The 25806-nt window shown below is 47.3% G+C and overlaps 1 protein-coding gene across 1 annotated transcript in view; it reads left to right on the plus strand.

The window, feature by feature from the left end:
- The window catches only part of EFL1 (elongation factor like GTPase 1), a 48386-nt gene that overhangs the window by 21435 nt on the left and 1145 nt on the right, over nt 1–25806 (plus strand). The window contains exons 15-19 of the mRNA XM_004617540.2: nt 596–734; nt 15742–15873; nt 16689–16836; nt 17695–18608; nt 21287–21471. Of these exons, the coding sequence (XP_004617597.1) occupies nt 596–734; nt 15742–15873; nt 16689–16836; nt 17695–18608; nt 21287–21471 (1518 nt within the window). The remainder of the gene's footprint in view (nt 1–595; nt 735–15741; nt 15874–16688; nt 16837–17694; nt 18609–21286; nt 21472–25806) is intronic.

The raw sequence follows: 25806 nt of genomic DNA on the forward strand, positions 1-25806 counted from the left end.
TGTATAATTGTAACTCAAACATGAAAACTTGTAACTGTATCTCACGGTGATTCAATAAAATAAATTTAACAAAAAGAAGACAAGTAGGGGCCGGAGCGATAGCACAGCGGGTAGGGTGTTTGCCTTGCACGCGGCCGACCTGGGTTCGATCCCCGGCATCCCATATGGTCCCCCAAGCACCGCCAGGAGTAATTCCTGAGTGCAAAGCCAGGAGTAACCCCTGAGCATCGCTGGGTGTGACCCAAAAAGCAAAAAAAAAAAAAAAAAGAAGACAAGTAATGCTGAGAGAGAAGAGTAGTGATAAGTATTGCATCGTAGCACAGTGATAACCAGAACTGGCATGTGATGTGCTTCACAGAAATGTCGGCAAGGGCCCGTGGTGATCGCTGTTCATTTGCGAATGTGGTGCCCCTGAGACATGATAGGCAGTGTTCAAAAATTAGTTATTTCTACATCACACCCTTCTGAGTTGGTATTTTTGAGATGTCCACAAAACATTTAACTGCATCATCTTCTTAATAAAAATGACTTGATGGGTACTCATGAGCATCTTCATGTAGTGCCTTCTAACTGGTCTACCCTTGTTCTTCACCAGGCGCCATTAGGCTTCTCCACGTCCCCTGAGGACCTGCCTGCTGTCCCCCACATGGCCTGCTGCTCTCTGGAGAACCTGTATCTTCTGATGGGGCGTGAGCTGGAGGACCTGGAAGAGGTGCCTCCAGGAAACGTGCTCGGTAGGCTGTTGCTGCGCGGACAGATTGGCTTCCCGTGCAGGCAGACTGAGTGTGAAAGTCTCTGCACTTCGTGGGTCTCAGAAGCTCGGCAGGAAATGACCGATGTCTTTTTTTTAGTTTGGTTATTTTCCCAGAGTCCCTAGATGCTAATGTGGTACATCTGAGTAGTTAGTTTGGAGGTCAAGGGGACCAGGGAGACAGCTCAAGAGTTGGAGCACACACCTGACATTTGGAGACCCCTAGTTTGAGCCCAGGTACCATGGCCTCCTGAGCACTGCCAGGAATAACCTTGATGGCCCCCAAGAATAAGCACTATAGGGGGGTTGTGGCAGGGGTGGGGCATGTTGTCCCAGTGCGGCAGAGCCCGAGCAGTTCCATGTCACCAGACAGGATGTAGCCGCTGGGTCTACAGAGTGCTGCTTAGGGGATCTTCACCCGATGGAAACCACACAACTCAGTAACCTGCTGTGAATTAGGTGCTGTTGTCTTTAACTGTACTCTTCATAATCATATATTTAGTTTCATGTCTTTAAAATAAATGTGCCTGGGTCAGGTAGTACTGCAGGGAGGGCATTTGCCTTGCACGCTGCCAGCCCATGTTCAATCCCCGGCATCCCATATGATCCCCTGAGCACCTCCAGAAGTAATTCCAGAGTGCAGAGCCAGGTGTGACCTGAGCACTGCCAGGTGACCCAAAATGCCAAAAATGAATATAAGTAAATAAAATGTTTCCAGACAGGTTTTAGTGGATTTTGTGGGCTCTCATACAAGAAATTTGCAGCTCCCTCACAAAGTTACTTCCCTCTCCCAGTTTTGTTAAGAAAATGTTTGACAGGGGCTGGAGTGATAGCACAGCGGGTAGGGTGTTTGCCTTGCACACAGCCGACCCGGGTTCGATTCCCAGCATCCCATATGGTCCCCTGAGCACCGCCAGGGGTAATTCCTGAGTGCAGAGCCAGGAGTAACCCCTGTGTATCGCCAGGTGTGACCCAAAAAGCAAAAAAAAAAAAAAAAGAAAAGAAAATGTTTGACATGAAATTAGTAATTGCTCTTTTTCAGCTCTTGGGAAAATGCCATTGAACTGTAATAGGTGATAGAAGTTAATGTGGTCGGCAGCCCTTTATCAGGAAGGACCTGGCTGAGAGCTGGACAGCACCCAACATTTGTTCTCAGCCTTCTTTGATTTTTTTTTTTTTTAAGGGGTAGGGGCTTTTGGCCCACACCCAGTGGACTCAAGGGCTGTTCCTGGCTCTGCTCAGGGATCACTCTTCCCAGTGGTCAGGGGACCTCAGGAGGTGCCAGGGTTTGAACCCGAGTCAGCTGCTGTACTATCTTTCTGGCCCTGGTTCTCAGCCTTTTGAGTATTTCTCATGACCCATTTTGTCCCTTATTGAACTAGACGCTTCAGTGGTGGGAAGTGGTGTGTGTGGAGAATGGTGTTCGGAACACCCACCTCTGGTGAGCCAGCACTGTGCTTGAGCTCCCTCCCCAGCCCCAGACCCCCAGGGCAAGGGGGCGTCCTCCGGCAGAATCTGGGGGCTTGTTTTGACATGACACACTGCTAATTGCAGATCATTTCTTTGGTTTCCTTTTATGCTTTTTATTTATTTTTGCTTTTTTTGTTGTTTTGTTTTTTTTTCCTTTTGGGTCATACCAGGCAGTGCTCAGGGATTGCTCTGACTCTGCACTCAGGGAACTGTATGGGATGCTGGGGATCGACCCCAGGTCAGCAAGGCAAATGCCCTAGCCGATGTGCTTTTGCTCTGGCGCCATGATTTCCCTTTATGCTTTAGCAGGCCTATGGCAGGATGCAGTTCATAAAATAAGATGCAGTAATGTTCCTAGAATTAGGGAAGGCCTCTAAACTCCATCTTTTCTTCTCTATAACTTGGAGAAAAGGTTGTGCTTCCTACTAATAAGGAAATGGCAGTGAATGATAATAATAGATCCCCATATGTTTTTCATCAGAAATGACACCAAATCAGATTTATCAAGTGCAGATAAAACGTTAGTTGGGAAAGAAATGGCATTTTGAGCAAGCTGGGTGCATGTGGCCAGTCTTAAGTTTTTTGATTGGCACCTAAGGAATGTAACTTTTGCATTTGAACTCATTCAGGTCTCACTTAAAGAACTTAGGCTGATAAATTTGATAAGACTAATGAATGTAAAATAGATAATGTGGCCTGGAAATAGTTGATTTAAAGTTGAAAATCATTTAATTTCAACCTGATGTTAGGAAAGTTGGTATAGATTGGACCAGAGAGACCTCACCATATTTCACACACAATAAACAACCTTTTGTTCAATTTCCTCCCAAGTAGATCTCTAAAAATAAACCTTTGCTACAGGCTTCTATTAAAATGTGAGGGGAAATTGAATTAGAATTCCAAGTCTTTTCCTTGAATTAAGTCTTTGAATTAGGATTCCAAGCCTTTTCTTATGCTTTCAGATCTCTTCCATATGGGTAAATCTTTAAAATTTCAAGGGCATGTTCTGAGAGAAAGAATGACGTTCTTTTCACAACATGAAGAAGAAAAGGCTAAATGTTAATAACAAAACTTTTTCTGAACCAGTTGTAGTTTTGTTATGGCAGTTTGCTGGGATGACTGGAAGTCATTGTGAATTGGATAAAAAATATGTGTGTGTGTGTGTGTGTGCACGTGCACACATGCGAGTATGCACACACGTGCAAATATACCTGTGCTTGCTTGTGGCTCCCTAGTTACGGGTTAATTGATTTTGTAAAACTAACAAGAGCTTTACTAGCAACTTTTATTTCAGTTAAATGCCAGGATTTTGTGTTTCTTTCCTTGTGTTTCTTTATATTCACTTTTGAGTGAATTTCTTTTATATATGCTTATCAGCATTTTTACTTGGAAATTTTTACTTGGAAATAATCTGTTTTAATGGTAAATAGCCTGCAGCCTTACTACTCATTTCTTAATTTTAGTAGTTTCAACTGCTTTTAGTTTAGTGGATAATAATGATGTTATTCTTTTTTTTTTCTTAATAGTTAATATGTCTACTTTTGTCATGGCCATACCTCCATATGGCCATAGAACGCGCCTGTTCTTGTTCTAATATGTCTTCTTTATTTTTCTCTGTTTTCCTATTGCCTATAAAAACATAGTAGATAGTAACAGTTGCTGGGATGCCCTGATTACTTCCTGACATGAATGAAAATGTCTCCCATGCTTTAGTTTCAGGTTTGCTGGTCCCTACTGATTCGTATCTCCTATTTGTCATGCTAGAGAAATGTTCTTTTTTTTTTTTTAAATCAGAAGCAGATACAGAATTTTATTCATGGACTCAGCATCTGAGGACAATTTAGAACCTTCTTGCTCTAGTTGACATAGTGAGTTGTATTTGTTTTCTGATACAGAGGTCCTCACAGTCCTCGAGAACAAAGGTGACTCTTGGACACTGCATTCTCTTTGCACACTGGGAGATAAAGATACTCACATTTTACCCAGAATTTCTTTGTAATTAAGTAAAATTGGCCATAAGTTTCTTAGTGTCCCACTGATTTGGGAGGAACTGTTTTCATTTTTTTGTCCTCCCCAGGCACACTTTCACCTGGATCTACACACACTAGCAGTAGTTAAGCTGGAATGATCGAGATCCAGTAACACAAATTACTAGAGTACATGTGCAAGTCACATTCCATAGCTCTGGCAGCTTTTCAGCAAAGCAACTCGAGCGAAGTTTCAGGCATATATGATCGTTTTCCTTGAAGTAGTCTTTTTTTTATAAAATCAACTTGGCTATCTACAACAAGTGTTTGATTCTATTAGTCTAGTTTATTGTCTCTCTACTGATTCTGAGGGGCTGGAGCAATAATCTAGCAGAGAGGGCATTTGCCTTGTATTCAGCTGACCAGGTTCTATTCCCAGCATCTCATCTGGTCCCCAAGCATCACCAGGAGTAATTCCTGAGCATTGCCAGCTTTGGCCCCAGAACAAAACAAAATTAATTCAGTGTCAATCCTATCATTTTTCTTTGTTTTACTCTACATTTCTATGCACAGCCTATTTTTATTTTTATGTTCATAGGTGTGAGTTCCAAACATTATATTTTTAAGTTCTTTTTAAATGCAATTTTCAATAGTGGAAACTAAGATACAGGTTCATTTGAAAAATGTGGGTAACTAAGTAGCTAAGTAAGAGTTATCTCTTTCTGTAGGATGGCTAACTTAGGGAAAGTTATATCCGTATTTGCATTTTGTTTTGTTTTGTTCTGGGGCTGTGCTCAGGGCTTACTCCAGAGTATTTTCCAGAACTCCTAACAAGTTTCGTACTTCTTGATTAAGCTATTTAATAAGTCAGTAGAGCAATAAATTTAACAGGGTGTTTTTGTTGTTGTTGTTTGGGGATGGGGGGGTGTAGGTTTTTTTTGCAATTTTCTTGACTATTTTGAGTTCGTCACCCTGTAGAACATAATGCAGTGTTGGGGGTTGAACTCAGGACTTCACATATGTAAGATATGCCCTCAAAAATGTAAGTCATGCCTTCACACATGGAAGGCATGCCCTCACACATGTAAGACATGCCCTCACATATGTAAGGCATGCCCTCACATATGTAAGACATGCCCTCATACATGTAAGGCGTGCCCTCACACATGTAAGATGAGCCTTCTACCATTTGAACCATATCCTCAGCTCTTGCTGACCTCTTTAATCTTTGCTATGTTTGTATTTATGAATTTGCTGATTTTTAGTTTTGGTATCTGTTATTTGCAGAGTCTAGGTATCAGCCTTGTCCTTGGTTATCAGCATTATAAGTTATTATTATCCCTTTCAGGTTCTTCAACTGTTTTACTTGGTTTACTACCCTTATGTTGGTTTTGATGCTTCATGCTCATAGATCATGTAGTTTGGTTATCTAGATTGGTTATCCAGTTCATTTGTTTGGAGTCTAGTTTAATACTGTAATCCCCAAAATTAACATGTACCAAGGATTACTGTGTGCCAGAAACTTTCTAATGTATGTAGGAGTTATATTTATTTACTCCCTGACAAATAAGAGAAGTAACATTTACAGATGGGAAAATAGAGGCTTAAAAAGATGAAGTAGATTTCCTTGTATTATGTCATATAATAATATATATTAATGAAGCTGGGACTTTAATCTGCTGTGCCTTTTTATATAATTTTTTTATACTGCAATGTGGGTGGGGTTTTTCTTCTTTTTCTTGATCAATCTTGGTGGTTTGTTGTATCTCTTTTGCCCCCATTAACAGCTCATTTCCTCACAAAGTCTCTTCAGTAATGAATTTAGCATTTTTATAAAGCCTTTCCTTCTGCTTATCTTTTATTACCATATATCTTCTTTTTTATGTCAAGAGGGAACACTTGACTATTCCCTCTCTCTCTGTTGAGCTGGAAGTGTCGGTGCCCGGCATGGGTGCGGCTGAGAGCTCTCTGAAGGCCAGGTAGTGCTCTGCTGGCCAGCGTGGCGCTTGTGCGTCTCATCCCAAGCTAGATGCTCCACTGCTTTCCAGACAGGTGAGCTGGGGGCTCTGCAGCCCCCAAGCAGTGAGCAGCTCTTGTGGGGTGGCAGGGTCCTTCTCATCCCTGGCCGTGATGGGCTGTACCTCCTGGCTGCTTCCAAGTGGGCTGCTTCCAAGTACAGCTTACCTCAGAAGTAGTGGTCAGTGCTACCGGGCTGTACATGACGTGGAAACGAGGGCAGGGATTCTCTGTTCATCTAGCTCCAAGTTGTGTACAGTCCCTCTTTCATGCCCCAAGTGGCACACTCAAGTGGCACTTTCCATAGTGTGACCAGACCATCAGAGGAAATGATGGAGGCTATCACAATCGCCTTTGCCAACCTGTATCAGCTGTAAGAAGGCTGAGAGTATGAAAAAAAAAAGTGCTGGCAGGGGAAGGTTTAGGTATTTGATAAGTTTTTCACAGTGAACAGGCAGGAGAGAAAAGGGAAGATCGGGCGGGGATGCAGTGAAAAACCAAAATCTTTCCTGGCGTTAGGTATGTAGCCTCTTCCAGCTGATTGGAAAGTGGAAGGAAGGCAGAGGGCCAGAGTGCCCTGACAGCATGCGTGAATGTGTCAGTAACTAGAATCACATTTAAGTAAATGGCTTAAATTAGAAGTATCCTTTTTTTTTTTTTTTAATTTTTTATTGAGTCACCATATGGGAAGTTACAAAGTTTTCAGGTTTAAATCTCAGTTATACAATGCTCGAATACCCATCCCTTCACCAGGGCTCATATTCCACCACCAAGAATCCCAGTATAGCTCCACCCCGCCCCCCCACACCCCTAACCCCCCCACACCCCTAGCCCCCCCACCCTTAGCCCCCCCCCCCCCCCGCCTGTGTAACTAATAAATTTCACTTTACTTTCACTTTGATTGCATACAATATTTCAACAAAACTCTCCTGTTTGGAGAGTCTCTCCCCTAAAGTCAGACCTGCTGAAAAGGAAGCATTAGATAATTTGTTTTCCATTGCTGAGGATGAAGAGGTATGAGGTCGAGTGACCATACTTAGCGGCCTCTCAGTTTTGGGTTTCTGTAATTTAGTATTTTAGTAACTAAGTCCAGAGAGATATCTGCCAGAAGTTGCATCTCGCCAACTTGTACTTCTCAGTTACATTATATTCCACATATGAGTGCAATCTTTCTATGTCTGTCTCTTTCTTTCTGACTCATTTCACTCAACATGATACTTTCCATGTTGATCCATTTATATGCAAATTTCATGACTTCATGTTTTCTGACAGCTACATAGTATTCCATTGTGTAGATGTACCAGAGTTTCTTTAACCAGTCATCTGTTTTGGGGCACTCTGTTTTTTTCCAGATTCTGGCTATTGTAAACAGTCCTGCAATGAACATAGAAATACATATGCCATCTCTACTATACCGTTTTGCCTCTCCCAGGAGTGGTATTGCTGGGTCAAATGGAAGCTCAATTTCTAATTTTTTGAGAATCGTCCATATTGTTTTCCAAAAGGGCTGAACCAGTCGGCATTCCCACCAGCAGTGAAGAAGAGTCCCTTTCTCCCCGCATCCACGCCAACACCGGTTGCTTTTGTTTTTTGGGATGTGGGCCAGTCTCTGTGGTGTGAGATGATATCTCATGGTTGTTTTGATCTGCATTTCCCTGATGATTAGTGATGTGGAACATTTTCTCATGTGCCTCTGAGCCATTTGGATTTCTTCTTTAGGAAAGCTTCTGTTCATTTCATCACCCCATTTTTTGATCGGGTTGGCAGTTTTCTTCTTGTGGAGTTCAGCCAGTGCATTGTATATCCTTGTTATCAACCCTTTATCGGATGGGTACTGCATAAATATCCTTTCCCATTCTGTAGATTGTCTTTGTACTTTGGTCACTGTTTCTCTTGAGGTGCAGAAGCTTCTTAGTTTGAGATAATCCCATTCATTTATCTCTGTTTTCACTTGCTTGGCCAGTGGCGTGTCAGCTTTGAAGATACCTTGGGCTTCAATGTCATGGAGGGTTTTGCCAACCTTGTCTTCAATGTACCTTAGGGATTCTGGTCTGATGTTGAGGTCCTTAATCCATTTTGATCTGACTTTTGTACATGGTGATAGATGGAGGTCTAAGCCCATTTTTTTGCATGTAGCTGTCCAGTTTTGCCAGCACAATTTGTTAAACATGCTTTCCTTGCTCCACTTCGCCTTTTTTGCTCCCTTATCAAAGATTAGATGGTCATATATTTGGGGGGATGTGTCAGAGTATTCAACCCTGTTCCATTGGTCTGCGGCTCTGCCTTTGTTCCAGTACCATGCTGTTTTAATGACTACCGCTTTGTAGTAGAGTTGGAAGTTGGGGAGGTTGATTCCTCCCATTTTCTTTTTCCCAAGAATTGCTTTAGCTATTCGTGGGGGCTTATTGTTCCATATGAATTTCAGGAGCGCTTGCTCCATTTCTTTGAAGAATGACAAGGGTATCCCTATAGGGATTGCATTGAATTTGTACAATACTTTGGGGAGAATTGCCATTTTGACAATATTAATTCTTCCAATCCATGAGCAGGGGATATTTTTCCATTTCCTCATGTCTTCTTTTATTTCCTGAAGTAGCGTTTTGTAGTTTTCATTATACAAGTCCTTTACCTCCTTAGTTAAGCTGATTCCGAGGTATTTGATTTTTTGAGGCACAATTGTGAACGGGATAGCTTTTATCATGTCGCTTTCTTCTCTCTCACTATTTGCATATAAGAAAGCCATGGATTTTTGGGTATTGATTTTATAGCCTGCAACTTTACTATATGAGTCTATTGTTTCTAGGAGTTTCTTGGTAGATGTTTTAGGGTTTTCTAAGTATAATATCATATCATCAGCGAATAGTGAGAGCTTGATTTCTTCCTTTCCTACCTGAATGCCCTTAATATCTTTTTCTTGCCTAATTGCTATTGCAAGTACTTCCAGTACTATATTGAACAGAAGAGGAGAGAGTGGGCATCCTTGTCTTGTCCCTGTTCTCAGAGGGAAGGGTAGAAGTATTCTTTATGCTTTTGTAATTACTGATTCAGTCAGGATTTATTTCTTTATATCTTTTGACACGGGGCACAGAGGGTAGGGCGTTTGCCTTGCACACGGCCGACCCGAGTTCGATTCCTCTGTCCCTCTCAGAGAGCCTAGCAAGCTACTGAGAGTATGCCACCTGCACGGCAGAGCCTGGCAAGCTCCCCATGGCATATTCGATAGTGCCAAAAACAGTAACAAGTCTCACAATGGAGACATTACTGGTGCCCGCTCAAGCAAATTGATGAACAATGGGATGACAGTGCATATCATTTGACAGTCAGTTGATGTCATTACTTTCCACAGAAACCCGTGGTAGTGACCTGAGTGCTGAATCCCAGGGCCTGCCCCTCTCCAGCCACGAGTCCGGCTCAGAGGCAGCCCTCCATCATCATAGGTGCTGGTGTCAGAGTCCTCCACAGAGAACTCAGGAGAGCGGGGCTTGTCTAAGTGCCTGCAGGCTCATCCTGACACATCATGAATGGCTTGATGGTCATTCTCCTGCCCACTTAAGCATCATTTCAGTATACCTTCCTCCTCATTGGTTCCTTCTCATTTTAGACATTGAATTATGATTCCTGGGATTGTTTCTATATGAAAAAAAATTCTTTATTAAAATCCACAGGCTGGAGTGATAGCACAGCGGGTAGGGCGTTAGCCTTGCATGTGACTGACCCGGGTTCATTTTCTCCGTTCCTCTTGGAGAGTCCAGCAAGCTACCCGTGGCATATTCGGTATGTCAAAAACAGTAACAACAAGTCTCACGGTGGAGATGTTACTGGTGCCCGCTCGATCAAATCAAATCGATGAACAACAGGATGACATGATACAGTGATTAAACTCCACGGTGTTTAATTGGCAGTGCAGCAGGATGTGAGATGGCACAAATGTCCCCATCTCCCGTGCTATTAGAAGCACACTGTCACTAGCTGTGTTTTATGTTTCCCAGATGACTGCTGGTTCATTTGCACCACTTCAGTGCATAACTATTTCAATGATCGTATTTCCCAGGATTGGGGCTATTGTCCCCACTGAGGAGCTGCAGTAAGAGTTGGTGTGCTTTCACTATCAGGTTTAAGTCTGTCTCATTGTGTCTCTGAAATGGCTGGAAGAAATTAGATATGCTTTGAAAAATCAAAGGCAAAGCCCCTCTCCCCGGGGTGGGCGTAGGGCAGGGTGAGGCACATTCTCTCAGGTCTCTGCAGAAGCAGCAATTAGTAGATTTATTGTATAATGGTTATTTTTCTTCAAAGCAGTAAGCCTCCAATTTTCTAAAATGACAATTGTAAAATTTCATTTTCTAAGCAGCTTCCATGGTAGATTCCATCACGTTTCAGTGTCTTTTGGAAGGACTCAGAGGCCACATCGATCAGTCAAGAATTGGAGGAAAATCAGAGTAGACTTCCCCAATATGATGGGGCCCCTGCTTGTGCACCCCTTCAGTATTCCACCCTGCACACCGACAGCAGTCATAAGTGGGACACCGTCTTCACCTGGCAGCTGAGAACACTGAGCTGAGACAGTTTGGACTTACGTGTTTCGCAGCTCATGATGCAGACCCCGTAGTGCTTGGGAAGCTGACATCAGGGTTGGGGAGGTGGCCGTGAGGATTCCCTCAGAGACCTGGCTTCTGTCCGTGACCCTGTGTGGTCTCCTGAGCACTACCAGTATGTCCCAAAATTTAAAATACAATAGTGGGGAGGGAAAACCCAAATAGACAGCAGTCGCAATTCTCCTGTGTTCCGTGATTATTTGAATGAGAGGTGCTGTGTTCATTTGCCACAGCCTCTCCAAATCCCCGAGGAATACAGTCCCCTATTCGAGACCAAGAGAACCAGAGGCTGGGGCAGGGAGACAGACCCTTCAGGACTCCCCCTTTAAAGGGAAGGCAGGGGAAAGGTCCGTGGGCTCCGCTCTTGAGGTGATGCGGGCAGCAGTGGGTCTGACATCATAGGGAAGCCTCCACTTACAGGGCATCAGCACTGTGAAGTTGATCACAGAGTGGCGAGCAGTGACCAACTTCACGGCCAGCAGTCATAGGCTGTGGACGTGGGGCCGCCAGAGTCGCAGCCAGTAGGCATGCTGGCTGTATCAGCTCCTTGTCCGACCACAGATCAGCATGGATCTGTCCACAGTTCATCTTTTTTTCAGCAAGGGGCATATGTGCCTATGTGCAGAGGTATACAGACACACATGGTTTGACCTCATTTTTTTGAAATTGAATATATTCTTGGCCTGCTATTGCTAGCTGCCCTCACTCAGCATTGCAGGAAACCGGGGTCTACTCCACTCTCATTAGTGTCTGCTTGCAGGTACATTTGTAGGTTCCTGACTGATGTTCCTGTCTTTATCTGTTCACCAGGACTTGCCCCCTCCTGTGTCGTGAAATCAGGTGAAGTCTGTCTATTAAAGCTCTCATTTGAGAAGCTGGAGCGAAGTAAGGTTCGATTCTGGCATCCCATGTGCTCCTCTGAGCATTGCCAGGTATGGAATGCTCTCAGTTGAGCATTAAGCAGTAATATATGACCACTTTGTAATGAAGTTATTTATTTATAAATCACAGCTTTGTAATTCCTAAAGCACGAATGGGTTCAGCTGCTCTGCTAATATCTCAGTTATTTCAGTAGATTATGCATCTCCACATCTGGTTTTACTGACTGTGTTTGTTACTTTCAGAGGAGACTTTGCTGGGCAGATGTTAATAGAAACAGGCCCCTGTGCATTGTCTCCTACGCTGTCCTCTTAGAATGAGCTGTATCGTCCTGGGTGGTGAGAGCCACTAGGAATGTTCTTTCAGGTAACAAACTTGTAGTAGAGTCTGTTTCTTCGGGTCTGTAGTCCATGTTCTTCATCCTTACGAGTATTTTATCACTGACTGATTAGAGCCAGAGATTTTAAACTGAGCCACAGATAGAGAGCTCTTCTTTTTCAGACAGACCACACACAACTCTCGAAGTTTCTTACTAATTTGATGGCTTAATTTCTGTGTGTCCTCCTGGGAAGTGAGCTGCCAGCTTTGCATGAAAGCCTGTGGTGTTGACCGAAGCCTCTCAGTTGGTTTCTGATTATGAAGAGATGGGGTGTAATTTGATTAAGGTCGACTGACCTAAAGTGATCCCAGTAAAATGCAGAACTGGATCTGGATTAAAGTTCCTATTTTCTGCCTTCTTCCAAGATTTTTAAAGAGTCATTGAAATGAATGAGTTTGGGATTTCATGTCCAAATCCATTTTTAATACTACTACCTTACGTTTTTATAACGTTGTATGCTTTTCAAATGCTTTTATCTATTGCATTTGATCTATCCAGTCTGCTCTTAGCTTCTATATTTCAAAGGCTAGTAATGGTTAGGTTGGAAGTAATACCTATTAGGATGGTGACTTTGAAAACTTTGAAATCATTTCCAGGTGTTTTTAGATAGACTACGTTTGAATCATGAAACTTGAAACTTTTTCTGTAAAGGGAAACTTTACTGCTTAAAGTAATTGTAGAAATTAGTAGCCTCCAAGATTTTGGTTATTTTGTTGTCCTTTATCTTCTAAAAACAAATGTCTTACTAAGTTGTGGATGGTGAATAATATGTGTGTGGGAAGAGCTGTGGGTGCAGCCAAGGAAGAGGGTGGGCTCAAGAAAACTCAATTTTCCTTAAATACCTGAGGTGGTAGGTATTTTAAAATTAATTCTATGACAGAAAAGTCTCATTCTTTCTTGCAGTTGGCATACAAACTAAGAAGGAAGAGGTTTTGGAGATTCAGAGAATTAAATAGTTGCTGGGCTTTGCATATTTGGGGGACTTTGAGATTTTACCAAGAGTATCCATCTAGTTTTGAAATATGTTACAGGATTAAGGATAATCCAGGTGCACATATATATCCACATTAAATCGGTAGGATTGTGTATGGGAGATGAGGCATGAAAAGGATCTTATTTGAGACCCAAGCAAGCCCCGTTTTATCGCCCCTCCCTGGCCCTACCTTAAGCCACATAGATGATTGTAAGTCTAAGATGACAAAGAAATTTACATTTAATCTAAAGTCTTTTTTCTTATGAAGACTGAAAATCTGAGCAGAACTTGTGGGCCACCCCTAGAGCAAATGGGACCACCCTACCCTCTGTTGGAATGAACACAGAAGCAGTGGATATATAGAAAAATAATGGTATTTTTTCAAAAGGTCAGTGGGACCAGTAAGAACAGACAGGACTGCTTCAAGTGGACTATAGGACATGGACAAAACCAGTAACAACTAGTTTGGGACAGGTTGGGGCTGCAGGGGGCGCAGAGAAGTAGTACGGGGGTAAGGTACTTACCTCACATGTGGCTGACCTGGGTTTGATCCCCAGCATCCAGGGTCCCCTAAACCCAGAACCAAGAGTAATTTCCAAAAACTGCCCGTTGTGGGCCCCCAGAAAAGTTGAGTGCCCTCCTAGCCAAAGGTTCCCTTCTGTTAGACAGAACGCAGCCTCTTGGGGGGGAAGCACCCAAGTGCTGCTTCCTCTGTCTAAAGGCAAAAGGGCTGTGCAGCCCTCCACTTTGGGGTCAAGGAAACAGGAAAGGTTCTAGAAGTGAGAGAAATCTCTCTAGGTCAAGGCTTCGGTGAGGGACCCAAGCAAACCTAGAGTTAGCAGAATTAGTCAGACGGTATCCCTAAGCGTCAGTGGAGCAGAGTGAGCCTGGCTTGGGAGAGAAGACAGAGGTGAAGGTTGGAAGCAGTTTCTGGAGGGACAGGGGTAGCCCGCCACAAGCTGGACTGGAACTTGAGAGGTCAGACTAGAACTAGGGTCAGACTAGAACTGTGCCCGTGGCACACGCCAGCTCAGAAGAGCCCCCTGTTCTCGGGGATGCCACTAACAGCTGCAGAGCCCAGCCTTATTAAAGATTATATAACAGCCAATTGTTTCAAAAATTAAGATACTAAATGCCCCCAATGGATCCCCAAATAGGCAAATTGTGCTCTGGCTGGCAGTAGCTAAAGGCAGGGAAGCTGGCCAGCCTGCTACTCGGAGTTTGAGAGCCCACAGGAGCACGCAGCTGCGGGCCACGAGCTTTGCTCCAGAGCCCTTGTTTGGGCCAGCAGGCTCTGCACGGCCTTCCTGCAGGGCCTTGCACACCAATCTCTGCTGCCACATCAGGGTGCCGCCTGACATGGAAACAGGGGCACTGAGGTGTGTTTCGAGATGAACAGATACAGATGCTTCGCATAGGAAAGCCTTGAGGTGTACTTCCAGACCGGAGTAAAGAAGCCTAAACTAAGTTTGACTGGGATTATTTAGGAGAAAAGTCATCATTCCACTGGGGCGGGGGTTGGCGGGGGCAGTCGGGGGGGGGGGGGGGGCGGCGCTGCAGGTTTCTGCGTTGGCTCAGTTGTGGTGGTTTTCTTTCCTTGTGAATGAACACTCACAGCTCGCATACAGACTTCGAGAACAGTCACCCCCACCCCAGGAGGAACAGTCACAGGTGTGGCTTCAGCAATGTTTTAAAGCCCTGAAAATGCTGTCTGGGACTCTCTGTGAACTGTGGGAATAGAAATAAACTCACCTTGTTGGTCTCAGGGGATTGTTTCCTTCCAGACCCAGGTCAGGACGTGGTCCTAGGGATGTCTGAGATGGCACTCTGTGACGCAGGAGGGCCCCCTCTGTAGGAGAGCTCCCCCCCCCCCCGCCGTGAGTATAGGGGGGCTCCTGTGAGGACGGGGCCCTGGAGGTGTGCTATGTGCTGGCTCTGTGCCCTGGAGGCACTCCAGGAGTCTGACTGCCTGACGTCCACACCCCCAACCTCCCACCCAGGGCCCAGCATAGACCACATGGGGCTGCTTGAGAGTGGAGACCTGTTAATGATGCTATGGAACTCGGTTTTTATGCAGTGATGGATCTCGGAAGTTTTATTAGTACTCTATCATAGGAGATGTTCTCTCATACAGATTTCTTATCTTTCTCTTAACCTGATAGTTTTTATGAACATGCATGTGTTTAAAACTGTCCCCTCCCTAATTAAGAGTCAGTTTTGTTTTCCTGATTCATACAGATTCTGATGGCTCTCATTGTGATTGTGTGTGTTTACTGGCTTGTCAGCAGCCCCTCTGGTCCCCTCGCCAGTTTGATCAGTCCTGGCTTGCTTTCAGTCATCATTAAACACAAAGTTCATTCATTCGACAGGTATCTTGTGAGGGTCTGCATGGTCCTGGCAGTGGAAAGAAGAGCCAGTGAGAAGTGGGGAGGGAGGGGGCGCTGGAGGGAAGCCTAATGTGGAAGCACCAGCTGGCCTCCCCCAGCAAGGCACTGTCCCCTCTCCAGTCCCTCACTATAATAACATGGAACACCAAAACTAATCTCATATTTGTAATGTGATTCAATGTGTGGTGGTGGTGGTGGTGGTGGTGGTGGTGTATATTTTTGGGTGGGAGGTGTTGCTTGCCAACCCCCATGCAGGATGCCTTGTTCTTTGTGGCATTGAGGATTATTCACAGTCCATGATTGACCCCTTGTCTCTTTTCCTTGCAGGGATAGGAGGCCTTCAGGACTTCGTGCTGAAATCAGCGACCCTCTGTAGTTCACCCTGCTGCCCTCCATTCATCCCACTCAGCTTTGAGGCCACCCCCATCGTCAGGGTCGCCGTCGAGCCCAAGCACCCAAGTAAGAAGCCCGGGCCTGGGTCCGTGAAGGCTTCAGTATCCTTGGCTGCCCAGGGTGGCTGGACTCCTGAATGCTAATATTCCTTTTGGGCTGCGGAGTGCTGCCTTACCCCAGCAGCGCTCAGAGATTCTTCTCTCAAGATTCTTTGCTTGAGACTCATCATGGTCACATGCGGAGGCCACTCATGAGGCAGCAGCCACACTGCCCAGGCTCAGGGCGGGTGCCTTGTCACCTCGTCCTGGACGTCCTGTGCTTCCCCGGCCACAGGGGACAGTGTCAGGGGCAAGGAGGGGCTGCACCCCTGCGGCAAGTCTACTCAGAGGAAAAGCCACTCAGAGCTCTGTCACCCAGGGTCTCGATGGCATCTAACAGGAACTGCAGCCTGGCCTCAATCACTAAGCCCTGCGGTGACCTTCACGCAGGGCCAGCTACCCAGCAGCAGGGCGCTTGACAGTCGCCCAGTCTCCCATTCTGCCGGCATTCTCTGTGCAAAGATGGACCTTTTTACCCACCCAGGTTGGGAAAATCAGCTTCCATATGTGTGTGAATGTTTTTTTTCCTTATTTTGGTGGGGTGCAGGCAGTCCCCAAGCAGTGCTTGGTGCGTGAGGCGCCATTCTGATGACACTTGGTCAACAGGCCTGTTCAGGGCTCAGGCCAGCGATTCTGTGCTGCCCATGCCACACGTGGCAGTGTTTGAGGGCCTCCAGGCCTGCACCCCAACGTGCTTGGAGGGTCTCCACTGTCATGGACATCGTCTTCAGGCTGGATGGGCCTTCTGTATTCAGTAGGGTTGCCTGTTTCTGTCTGACCTAGGTGACATGCCTCAGCTTGTCAAAGGAATGAAGTTGCTGAACCAAGCTGACCCCTGCGTCCAGATTCTCATTCAGGAGACGGGTGAGCACGTCCTGGTCACAGCCGGGGAGGTGCACCTCCAGCGATGCCTGGATGACTTGAAAGAACGGTGAGCTCGATAATTGGGGCAGGCAGGCCGGCCAAGTACGGTATCTGAGTGAGCGCTAGGCTGGCTGACCTGAGAGAGAAAAAGGAAATGCCCTTAACCCAGATAGGAGTTGCTATTGTTACTGAGCCATCGATTTCATTTATTCATGAATAAAAGGCAAATAACATCTGCTTCCTACACTTGAATAGTTTTGCAGTTTTGAACTTGAGTCATAAAATATTTTCGTACATGTATATTTTATTTTAACACAAAACTGGCTACAAAATCTTATTGTGAATTTAGGAAAACTTCTTAGTTCTGTGTGAAGATGGTAGGTATAAAATAGGCATTTTAAGTCACCACTTATAAATGACATCTTTCTTCTTTTTTCTAAAGGTATATATGGCATGCTTATTGCAGCAGTTAGGAGAATACATACTGAGAGTCATTCTGTAACCGCAGAGAAAGCTCCCTCCCGCTCGGGGTGCTTTTGGCACCCCTGCGTCATCTCTGTGCACTTATCACAAAGCTGCTCAGATGTACACCAAGATTATTCTTAACAACAGCAATTTTAATAACCACAAACTAGACACAACTCAGTTGATGGATAAATCAATGAATCCTGCTCTATTCCTATGAAATTCTGTAGAATAATCGTAGTGAACAAGCTACGACTGGCTGCCGAGAATTCCTAGTAGAGATTATCTCTCCAGACTTGAAATAAAGGTGGTCTCTGAATTCTGATCATTTAGAATCACCTGTCTTGCATAATTAAATGTGTTTCTTTGTTTTCGCAGAAGCTCTGTTGTATTTTATATTTATATGGGAGTTTTGATGACATTTTGATCATAACCTTTTATATTTTTCTGCAATTTGTAGGTTTGCAAAGATTGAAATCAGTGTATCTGAACCCATTATTCCATTCAGAGAAACAGTCACAAAACCTCCTAAAGTCGACATGGTCAATGAAGAAATAGGCAGACAGCAGAAGATCGCCGTCATTCACCAAGCGAAAGAAGACCAGAGCAAAGTCCCCGACGGGGTCCACGTTGATGCCGATGGACTCATCACCATCACGACCCCCAACAAGCTTGCTGAGCTCAGTGTTCGAGCCATGCCCCTTCCAGAAGAAGTCACCCAGCTTCTTGAAGAAAATAGTGACTTGATTCGTTCTATGGAGCAGTGGACATCCTCTTTGAATGAGGGCAAAAACTCCCAGCAGATTGACCAGAAGACCCAGGAGAAAATTCAGGAATTCAAAGGAAAACTAGAGCAGCATCTCACGGGGAGAAAGTGGAGGAACACTGTTGACCAAATCTGGTCGTTTGGCCCAAGAAAATGTGGACCCAACATGCTGGTGAACAGGAGCGAGGACTTCGAGGGCTCGGTGTGGGCCGGCCTGGCGGGCGCCTGTCCCCGAGAAGCCCGGCAGTACCGAGACCTGGGCAACAGCATCGTGAGCGGCTTCCAGCTGGCCACCCTTGCCGGCCCCATGTGCGAGGAGCCGCTCATGGGGGTCTGCTTTGTTCTGGAAAAGTGGGATCTCAGCCAGTTCAAGGAACAAGCAGCCAGGGAGGCGCAGAACCCAGAAGACCATCCTGGGGGAGAGGGACCCAGAGAGAGGAGGCCGGCCCCAAGAGGAGACCCCCCGCTCCCAGACTGCTACGGGCCCTTCTCGGGGCAGCTCATCGCCACCATGAAGGAGGCCTGTCGCCATGCCCTGCAGGCCAAGCCGCAGCGGCTGATGGCAGCCATGTACACTTGTGACATCATGGCCACAGGCGACGTGCTGGGTAAGGGGGATGGAGTGTGAAGGCTGAGACTCCTGCTGGCTGTACTTGCTTCCTCTTCCTCCTCCTCTTCCTCTTATGGTGCTTTGAGGTCCACCAAGGCCACCCCCTGCAGTGCCTGGAGGCCTGGCAGTGCCTGGGTGAGGGGTACTTGTGGTACTGGGATCCAACTCAGGTCTCTGCATACTAGGCATGCCCCCCGACTGCCGAGCTGTCTCAGCTCTCCACCTTCGTGTCATTTACCACAGAGCTGAGCCTTTGAAGGCCAGCGGCCTGGAGTGGGCGGAGAATACCACTCGCTGATCTCGGTTCTTTTCTTTGGCACCAAATAGACATTTCTCCTTTTGAAATGAAAACTGCTGCGTCAGTTACCTGCGACCCTCTGCAACAGTTTTTCATGAATTTCTGTATCAGCCTCAGTAACCAAAGTTGTTCTGGAAATGACCAAAGAGTAGAATTCTTGTGCTCTAAGACAAAGGGTTTCTGTGGATTCTAAGTTCCTTCTGAGGAGGAAGCTTCTGGCTTGATCCTCTGCTAACCTTGTAGCAAAGCTTCCCCCTAGCTTGCCTCTAGGGAATTTTGGAGTTGGGGGTGGGGGGGTCCCCAGCCTTTAGTTACTCTTGTTACTTGTGACTTGGGCTCGGGATGATTTCCATGGGTGCCTTGAAGGTTTAGGAACCAAGGTACAGGGCCTGCATGGTGGGGGCCCCCTGGGGTGGGAGAGAGGAGCCCACTAGACAGGGCTGGGCCTCCCAGGCCCTCCAGACGTGTGTTCTTGTGTGCCTTCTTTCTTGGAAGGTTCTTTGGTCAGTTGTGAGTTCAAAATGTGGGCACATGGCACATGCATTTGGCAGTCGAGAACTGTTCTGCTGGCTGGCCAGTGATGGTGGAGGATGGAACTGGAAGGAAGGAATGGGGCCACCGGCTGGTTGGTAATGAGTGGCCCTTTATTTCCTCCCTCAGCATAGTCCTATAGGACACCGTGAAGGGTGGACGTACACATAGGTGGAGTTGAACATTATCAGACCATAAACAGATGTAAAGCCACTCCTTTAGGGGAAGTTCTTCTGGGAGACTAACTCAAGGACAAAATCTCATCTGGGGGTTCAGCACTCTAGAATACTAGGAGGTCCACTCAAGGGTGGGATCCCATCAAAGGGCATATTGCTTTCTCCTTTCCTTCGCTAGTAATCCATAATATTAAATTTCCTTCTAATATTTCTAGTCATTTTGTATGAACACACTGAGATATATTAAGCTTAAAGGTTGCTCTTATATCCCAGACTACAATCCTCATGCCAGGTTAGTCTTTGCTAACCCCAGCAGGGTCCATCAGTTACCTCTTTTTGGATCATGACAGAGTTTGTTCCATGACTATGCTTGTAACCCATTATATTTTTTTTTTTTTTTGCTTTTTGGGTCACACCCGGCAATGCACAGGGGTCACTCCTGGCTCATGCACTCAGGAATTACTCCTGGCGGTGCTCGGGGGACCATATGTGATGCTGGGATTCGAACCCGGGTCAGCCGTTTGCAAGGCAAATGCCCTACCCGCTGTGCTATCAGTCCAGCCCCCCCCCCCCCATTATATTTCTTATGGCACGTAGCTTGTCCCTTTTCGATGCCTGTGTAGCTTACAGCTTGCCCTGGGTCCATCCAAGTCCCTTGCCAGGACCCTCCTTTTGGGAGTGTTGGGAAGTAAAGGCAACTGAGGCTTAAATCAGGTAAAATGATGGATGTCCATGAGTAAATATTATTTGGAGTCAATTAACTCCCATGTTACAAAAGCATAGCATCAACTATCTTCCTGTGTCTATGCAAAAAGGACATTGCTAAACCATGCAAAGGACATAAAGATAAAAGCAATATAGGATTATTAGTGCCTGATGGAATTGGATGTGCCTTGGCAGCACTGTGGTGGGAATAACTCGATAAACCTAAGCTCCCTGCAGGAGGAGCAAGGACAAACCAATGTTATCCCAACAGTCAGTAACGCCTAAGTGCCAAAATGCAGCAATTTTTCACCAGAAGAAATTTAGGTTTGCCTAGTGGTGAGTTTCCATGAAACAAAGTGTGTGCCGGGGGCTGCTCTCTGGAATGCTGGTGACACCCTGATTCTTGGACGTATTTGTGTTTAATTGAGATGGCACCACAAGCTTTACCAACAAGAACAGGTGCCAAAGAAAACCCTCCATTCATGGGAATCCGCTGTATCTATTTGCCTTTACAATCCCTCCTTAGTGACGCAATTTATATCCCTGCAGATCTAGGGGGTCTAACGCTCTCCTTTCACTTTTATATAGAAGCTTCCATTTGGCTGCTTAAGTCGCTGTCATGACTGCCCCATGTCAGCTCTGGCTCCTCGGGCTGAAAGGAGGGAATGTTTGCCCTGCCCAGTCTCCCTCAGCTTTGGCCTCTCACTGGAGGCCACCTAGAGTGGCACTGCGGGAGCAGATCCTTTAAAACACTTGCTACTTATGCTGTGTTCACTGGGGAACACAGTCTGGCCTTACTCAGACTGGCTGGCAGGGTCCCCCCACAGCGGTGCACCCCAGGCCTCTGAGCCGTGGCTTCCAAGTTCTAGTTTTGGTCCAATTGTCCTCCTTTCTCTTGCTCACACCTCCCTTGGGGTGTGCGACTTGGTGTGACTGGTCGGTGCCGTGACCAAGTTGTGCTTGCAGGCCGGGTCTATGCTGTCCTGTCCAAGAGAGAGGGGCGCGTGCTGCAGGAGGAGATGAAGGAGGGCACAGACATGTTCATCATCAAGGCCGTGCTGCCCGTCGCTGAGAGCTTTGGCTTCGCAGACGAGATCCGCAAGAGGACCAGCGGGCTGGCGAGCCCACAGCTGGTGTTCAGCCATTGGGAGGTAAGCCAGGATCCAGTGCCCACTGCTCCCTGCCCCTCTGCTACCCGTGGACAGCAGAAACCAGAGTGACCCTCAGCAACACACATGCCCATTCCTTTCTTTCTTGAAGACCTGGAACTTTTCCCTTTTTTCCCCTCGAAGGGCACAGTTGGTGTTTTCAAAGAAAGGATCAGACATTTGGAAGTAGGACTTGCTGCACCTTTCCTTCAGGTCAGAGTGCTCCGGCCTGCCGAGGGTCACTCGTGCGTCAGCTCATCGTGTGGGGCCCGTCCTTAGGCCTGGCAGACATGGAGGTGCTCAGGCGGGCCTTGGGAATAGAGGGAAAGGCCGCCGCACACACACAAACAGCTGGAGCGAGGTCTGGGAAGGGGAGGACAGATGGAGGACATGTGTTCCAGATCAGAGGGCTTGGGGGTCCAGCAGAGGGCCAGGAAGGGCAGAGCGATGTCCCTGAGCAGATGCCACTGCCGGGCCCCAACCTGCAGGCACTCCCCGTGACATGTCCCTCTGCCTCACCCAGGGTGTGACTGGAGTTTTGTCTTCAGAGGTGGCTCCAGTCACTGGACAGTGGTTCTGAGTGACTTCCTGTCTCCCAGACCAGGAGGACAGCATTGGTAGATGGCACATGGCCTTTGGTGGGGTCAGATACTGCTGCGGTGCTGGCACGATGGCGCGTGTCTGATACTGAGCTGCCCATGGCCCTGCCCTCGGCCTTGCAGGCACTATCTGAGGCCATGTGACTTCATTCAGGTTTGCAAGAGCATCTGCAGACTGTTTTCTGTCAGGCCAAGTCCTTGCTTCCCACTCGTGGGTGAGGTAGTTCCCTCCTAGGATACTTTTGATGGATGATGTACATTGAGAACTTAATGGGGAACAAGGATGACTGGGAGGAACTTCACATTTGAGCAGCTCTTGAGGGCTGTCGACTCCAGCCAGAGTGAGTCTAGGGGTCAGCACCTGTCGTCTGAACAGACACAAACATGGTGGCACACAGCCCTGCTGAGTCTGGGGGGCAGGTGCTGGGGCCACACCTGGCAGAACTTGGGCTCAGGCCACATGCACGGCAGGGCCTTCCCTGTGCTGTCTCTCCGGCTGAGGGGTTCTGCCTCAGATCTCATTTTACTGGTCCGTACTTACATTTTTCTTGAATTTTGATCTTTGTCCAGAAACAGCGTTTGATGTCAGTCCATTGGTTAGGTGATGGCTTGTTCTTTTTCAGTCCCGCCTAACCAAACTTGGTCCACTGGGCGTGTAGCTTTACCATCTGGGTACTGGGTAGTCCAGCGTCACTGGTGTGTCCACACAGCAGTAGGAAGTAGAAAGGGAGGCTTGGAGGAGGCGACCTGAAGAGGAAGAGCCTGTCTGTGGCAGGGCCCCTGCTGCAACCCTCCAGGTGGGGTGCGCAGCTGTGTGGGTCTGTAGAGCCAGGAGAGGCCGCACAGTCAGGGAGTGCCCTGTGCCCTGTGGCGTAGGTCAGCGGGCAGTCTGCAGACACAGGCCTGGAGCAGGTGGCCGTTCTGTGGACAGCAGGTCTGAGTCCGCCTCTTCTCTTCTGCCTCGTCACTACCTAGCCAGCCGTCTGGAGCGGGGTCTCGGGATGTGCATTTTGAGGCAGAGAAGCTGAGCCCGTCTTCTCTGGGCCCACCCGAGAGTGCGCTAGGTTGGGAGGGTCAGGCTGCATAATCTGGCGGCCCCGGAGAGATGTGCACTGCCCTCTGGGGGAGACATCAGGTGCCCCCACCCTGGGCCTACTGCCCTCCTCAGCCAGGAGAAAGCAGGGGTGGAGTCACTCCCTCCCCTCCTCTCCTCTCCCCCAGCTTCGACCCTGTGCAGCCATTACTGCCAGCGCTGGACACAGGGTGCACTTCAGGAGGTGCTCAGCCGACCTGGGGCTGTGTCCCTGCTGCTCCGCCCGGGACAGGCATGTGGGCTTGTGTCCACTCCAGAGGAGTGTGCACCCCTACCCCTGACCCTGGGCACCTGTTTGACAACCTGAATAGCCCTTTCAGAGGGAAACAGGAAATGCAGATTCAGGAGCGATCAATGTGAAAAATACAGATTTCTACCAGCAGATAAGTTCTGCTGATGTGAGGACCACAGTGGTTTCTCAGGCTCATTTTCGCTCATAATCGAAAGGGAAGGGAGCCTTGACATCATCTCATGTCCTTAATAATTGTGTGGTTTGTTTGGGAGGCCACACCCAGCAGTGTTCAGAGCTTCCTGGGATCACTCCTGGCAGGCTCGGGGGACCTGGTCGGCCATGTGCAAAGCAAGTGCCTGCCCCGCTGTACTTCAGTCCCTTAATATCTTTTGTCGGAAGGCGCCAGTTTCTGTCCCCGTCGAACGTTGCTGTGGAAAGTCAGTGTCCTACTAACTTCCAGAGAGATGGTGGCTGAGCACTGCTCCCACGTTCCCCTCGCCACCTGCCACAGCCCGTTCCCTGGAGCGGCGCATCTTCTGGAGGCTGGAGAACTACGTTATAATTAAATGTCATTGATCGGATCATTTGGGGCTGTCTCAGTCTCTCCCCCCCTCCCCGCCCCCCATTAGGTTTAGAAATAACACACTTGCTGAGATCTGGCTTCTCCCGCCACAGTCCTGTTTCCCATTTGTGCTCTACCACACCATATAATTTACAATCAAGAGCTTTTGAGAGAAAGTGCTTCAAAAAATAGAGAAAATAAAATTACAGGCATTTTCCATGAGGAAACCTTTGAAGTCAGCAATCTCGTAATTTCTCTTTCTATGTTTTTCCCTTCCGCGAACAAGGGGAAAGCAGCTAGTAACAGACAGAGGGGCACATAGCCCTGCCCCGAGCTGCCGGCCCAGTCCTCTGGCCCAGCTCTGCTTGCAGGAGGGCCCTGGCATGGGCTCGTGCTGGAGTTCATGGCAGGTGAGGCGTAATGGCGGGGGCCATGGGCTCGCTGTGGACATGGACGCCTACAGGGCAGCAGCTCCTGTTCAGGGGCCCCCGCTGTGCGCCAGAATGAGGCCTCCCCCTTCTACACTGCTGGTGGGAATGTCAGCTAGTTCAGCCCTTCTGGAAAACAATATGGACGATTCTCAAAAAACTAGAGGTTGAGCTCCCATTTGACCCAGCAATACCACTGCTGGGAATATATCCCAGAAAAGCCAAAAAGTATAGTCGAAATGACATCTGCACTTATATGTTCATCGCAGCACTGTTTACAATAGCCAGAATCTGGAAAAAACCCGAGTGCCCTAGAACAGATGACTGGTTGAAGAAACTCTGGTACATCTATACAACGGAATACTATGCAGCTGTTAGAAAAAATGAGGTCATGACGTTTGCATATAAGTGGATCAGCATGGAAAGTATTATGCTAAGTGAAATGAGTCAGAAAGAGAGAGACAGACATAGGAAGATTGCACTCATCTGTGGAATATAGAATAATAGACTATAAGACTAACCCCCAAGATTAGTAGAAATAAGTACCAGGAGGTTGTCTCCATGGCTTGGAGACTGGTCTCTCATTCTGGGCAACTCAGAGAAGGGAACACCAAGTAAAATGTGATTGGAGGTCATGTGGGGGAAAGATGATGCGGGCCCAATATAGACTAGAGACTGAACACAATGGCCACTCAACACCTTTATTGCAAACCACAACACCTAATCAGAAAGAGAGAACAAAAGGGAATACCCTGCCATAGTGGCAGTGTGGGGTGGGGGGAGACAGGACTGGGGAGCGGGGGGAGGGATGTTGGGTTTACTGGTGGTGGAGAATGGGCACTGGTGAAGGGATGGGTTATCAAACTTCGTAAGGGAGAAACATGAGCACAAAAATGTATAAATCTGTAACTGTACCCTCACGTTGACTCACTAATTAAAAATAAACTATTAAATTTAAAAAAAAAAAAAAAAAAGAATGAGGCCTCCCTCCAGGCTAGGGGGCTGAGGCACCAAAGCTCCAGGCTGGACCCGCTGGGAATGTGGAGGCCCCAGCCAGCCATGCGGGCAGCTTCTGCCCAGGTCTCGGAGCTGTTCTCTGACCCCACCTGCCCCAGCCCACGTAGCCTCTGCACTCCTGCACGGCATGTGTCAGGGACTCTGGAAGGGGGTCCAGGCTGAGCCCTGGGCCCAGGTGGAGCATCCTCCTGGATCACACTGGGTTGCCCTTTCTCCAGAGTGTCCTGTTCCAGGTCACAGGAAGTTCCCTCATAGCAGGGATGACTGAAAATACATGTTTTACTTCTGCTTTAGTTGAGAAGTTTGAGGTTCTGAACCGGCCCCCGCCCTCCCACCCCCGCTCAGTGAGTACCCCCTTAGCTCCAGCCCCGCCAGACACAAGCCCTGCTTCACGCCAGGTGCAGCTC

Source organism: Sorex araneus, chromosome 6 (genome assembly GCF_027595985.1).
Source record: "Sorex araneus isolate mSorAra2 chromosome 6, mSorAra2.pri, whole genome shotgun sequence".
NCBI classification, from domain to species: Eukaryota; Metazoa; Chordata; class Mammalia; order Eulipotyphla; family Soricidae; genus Sorex; species Sorex araneus.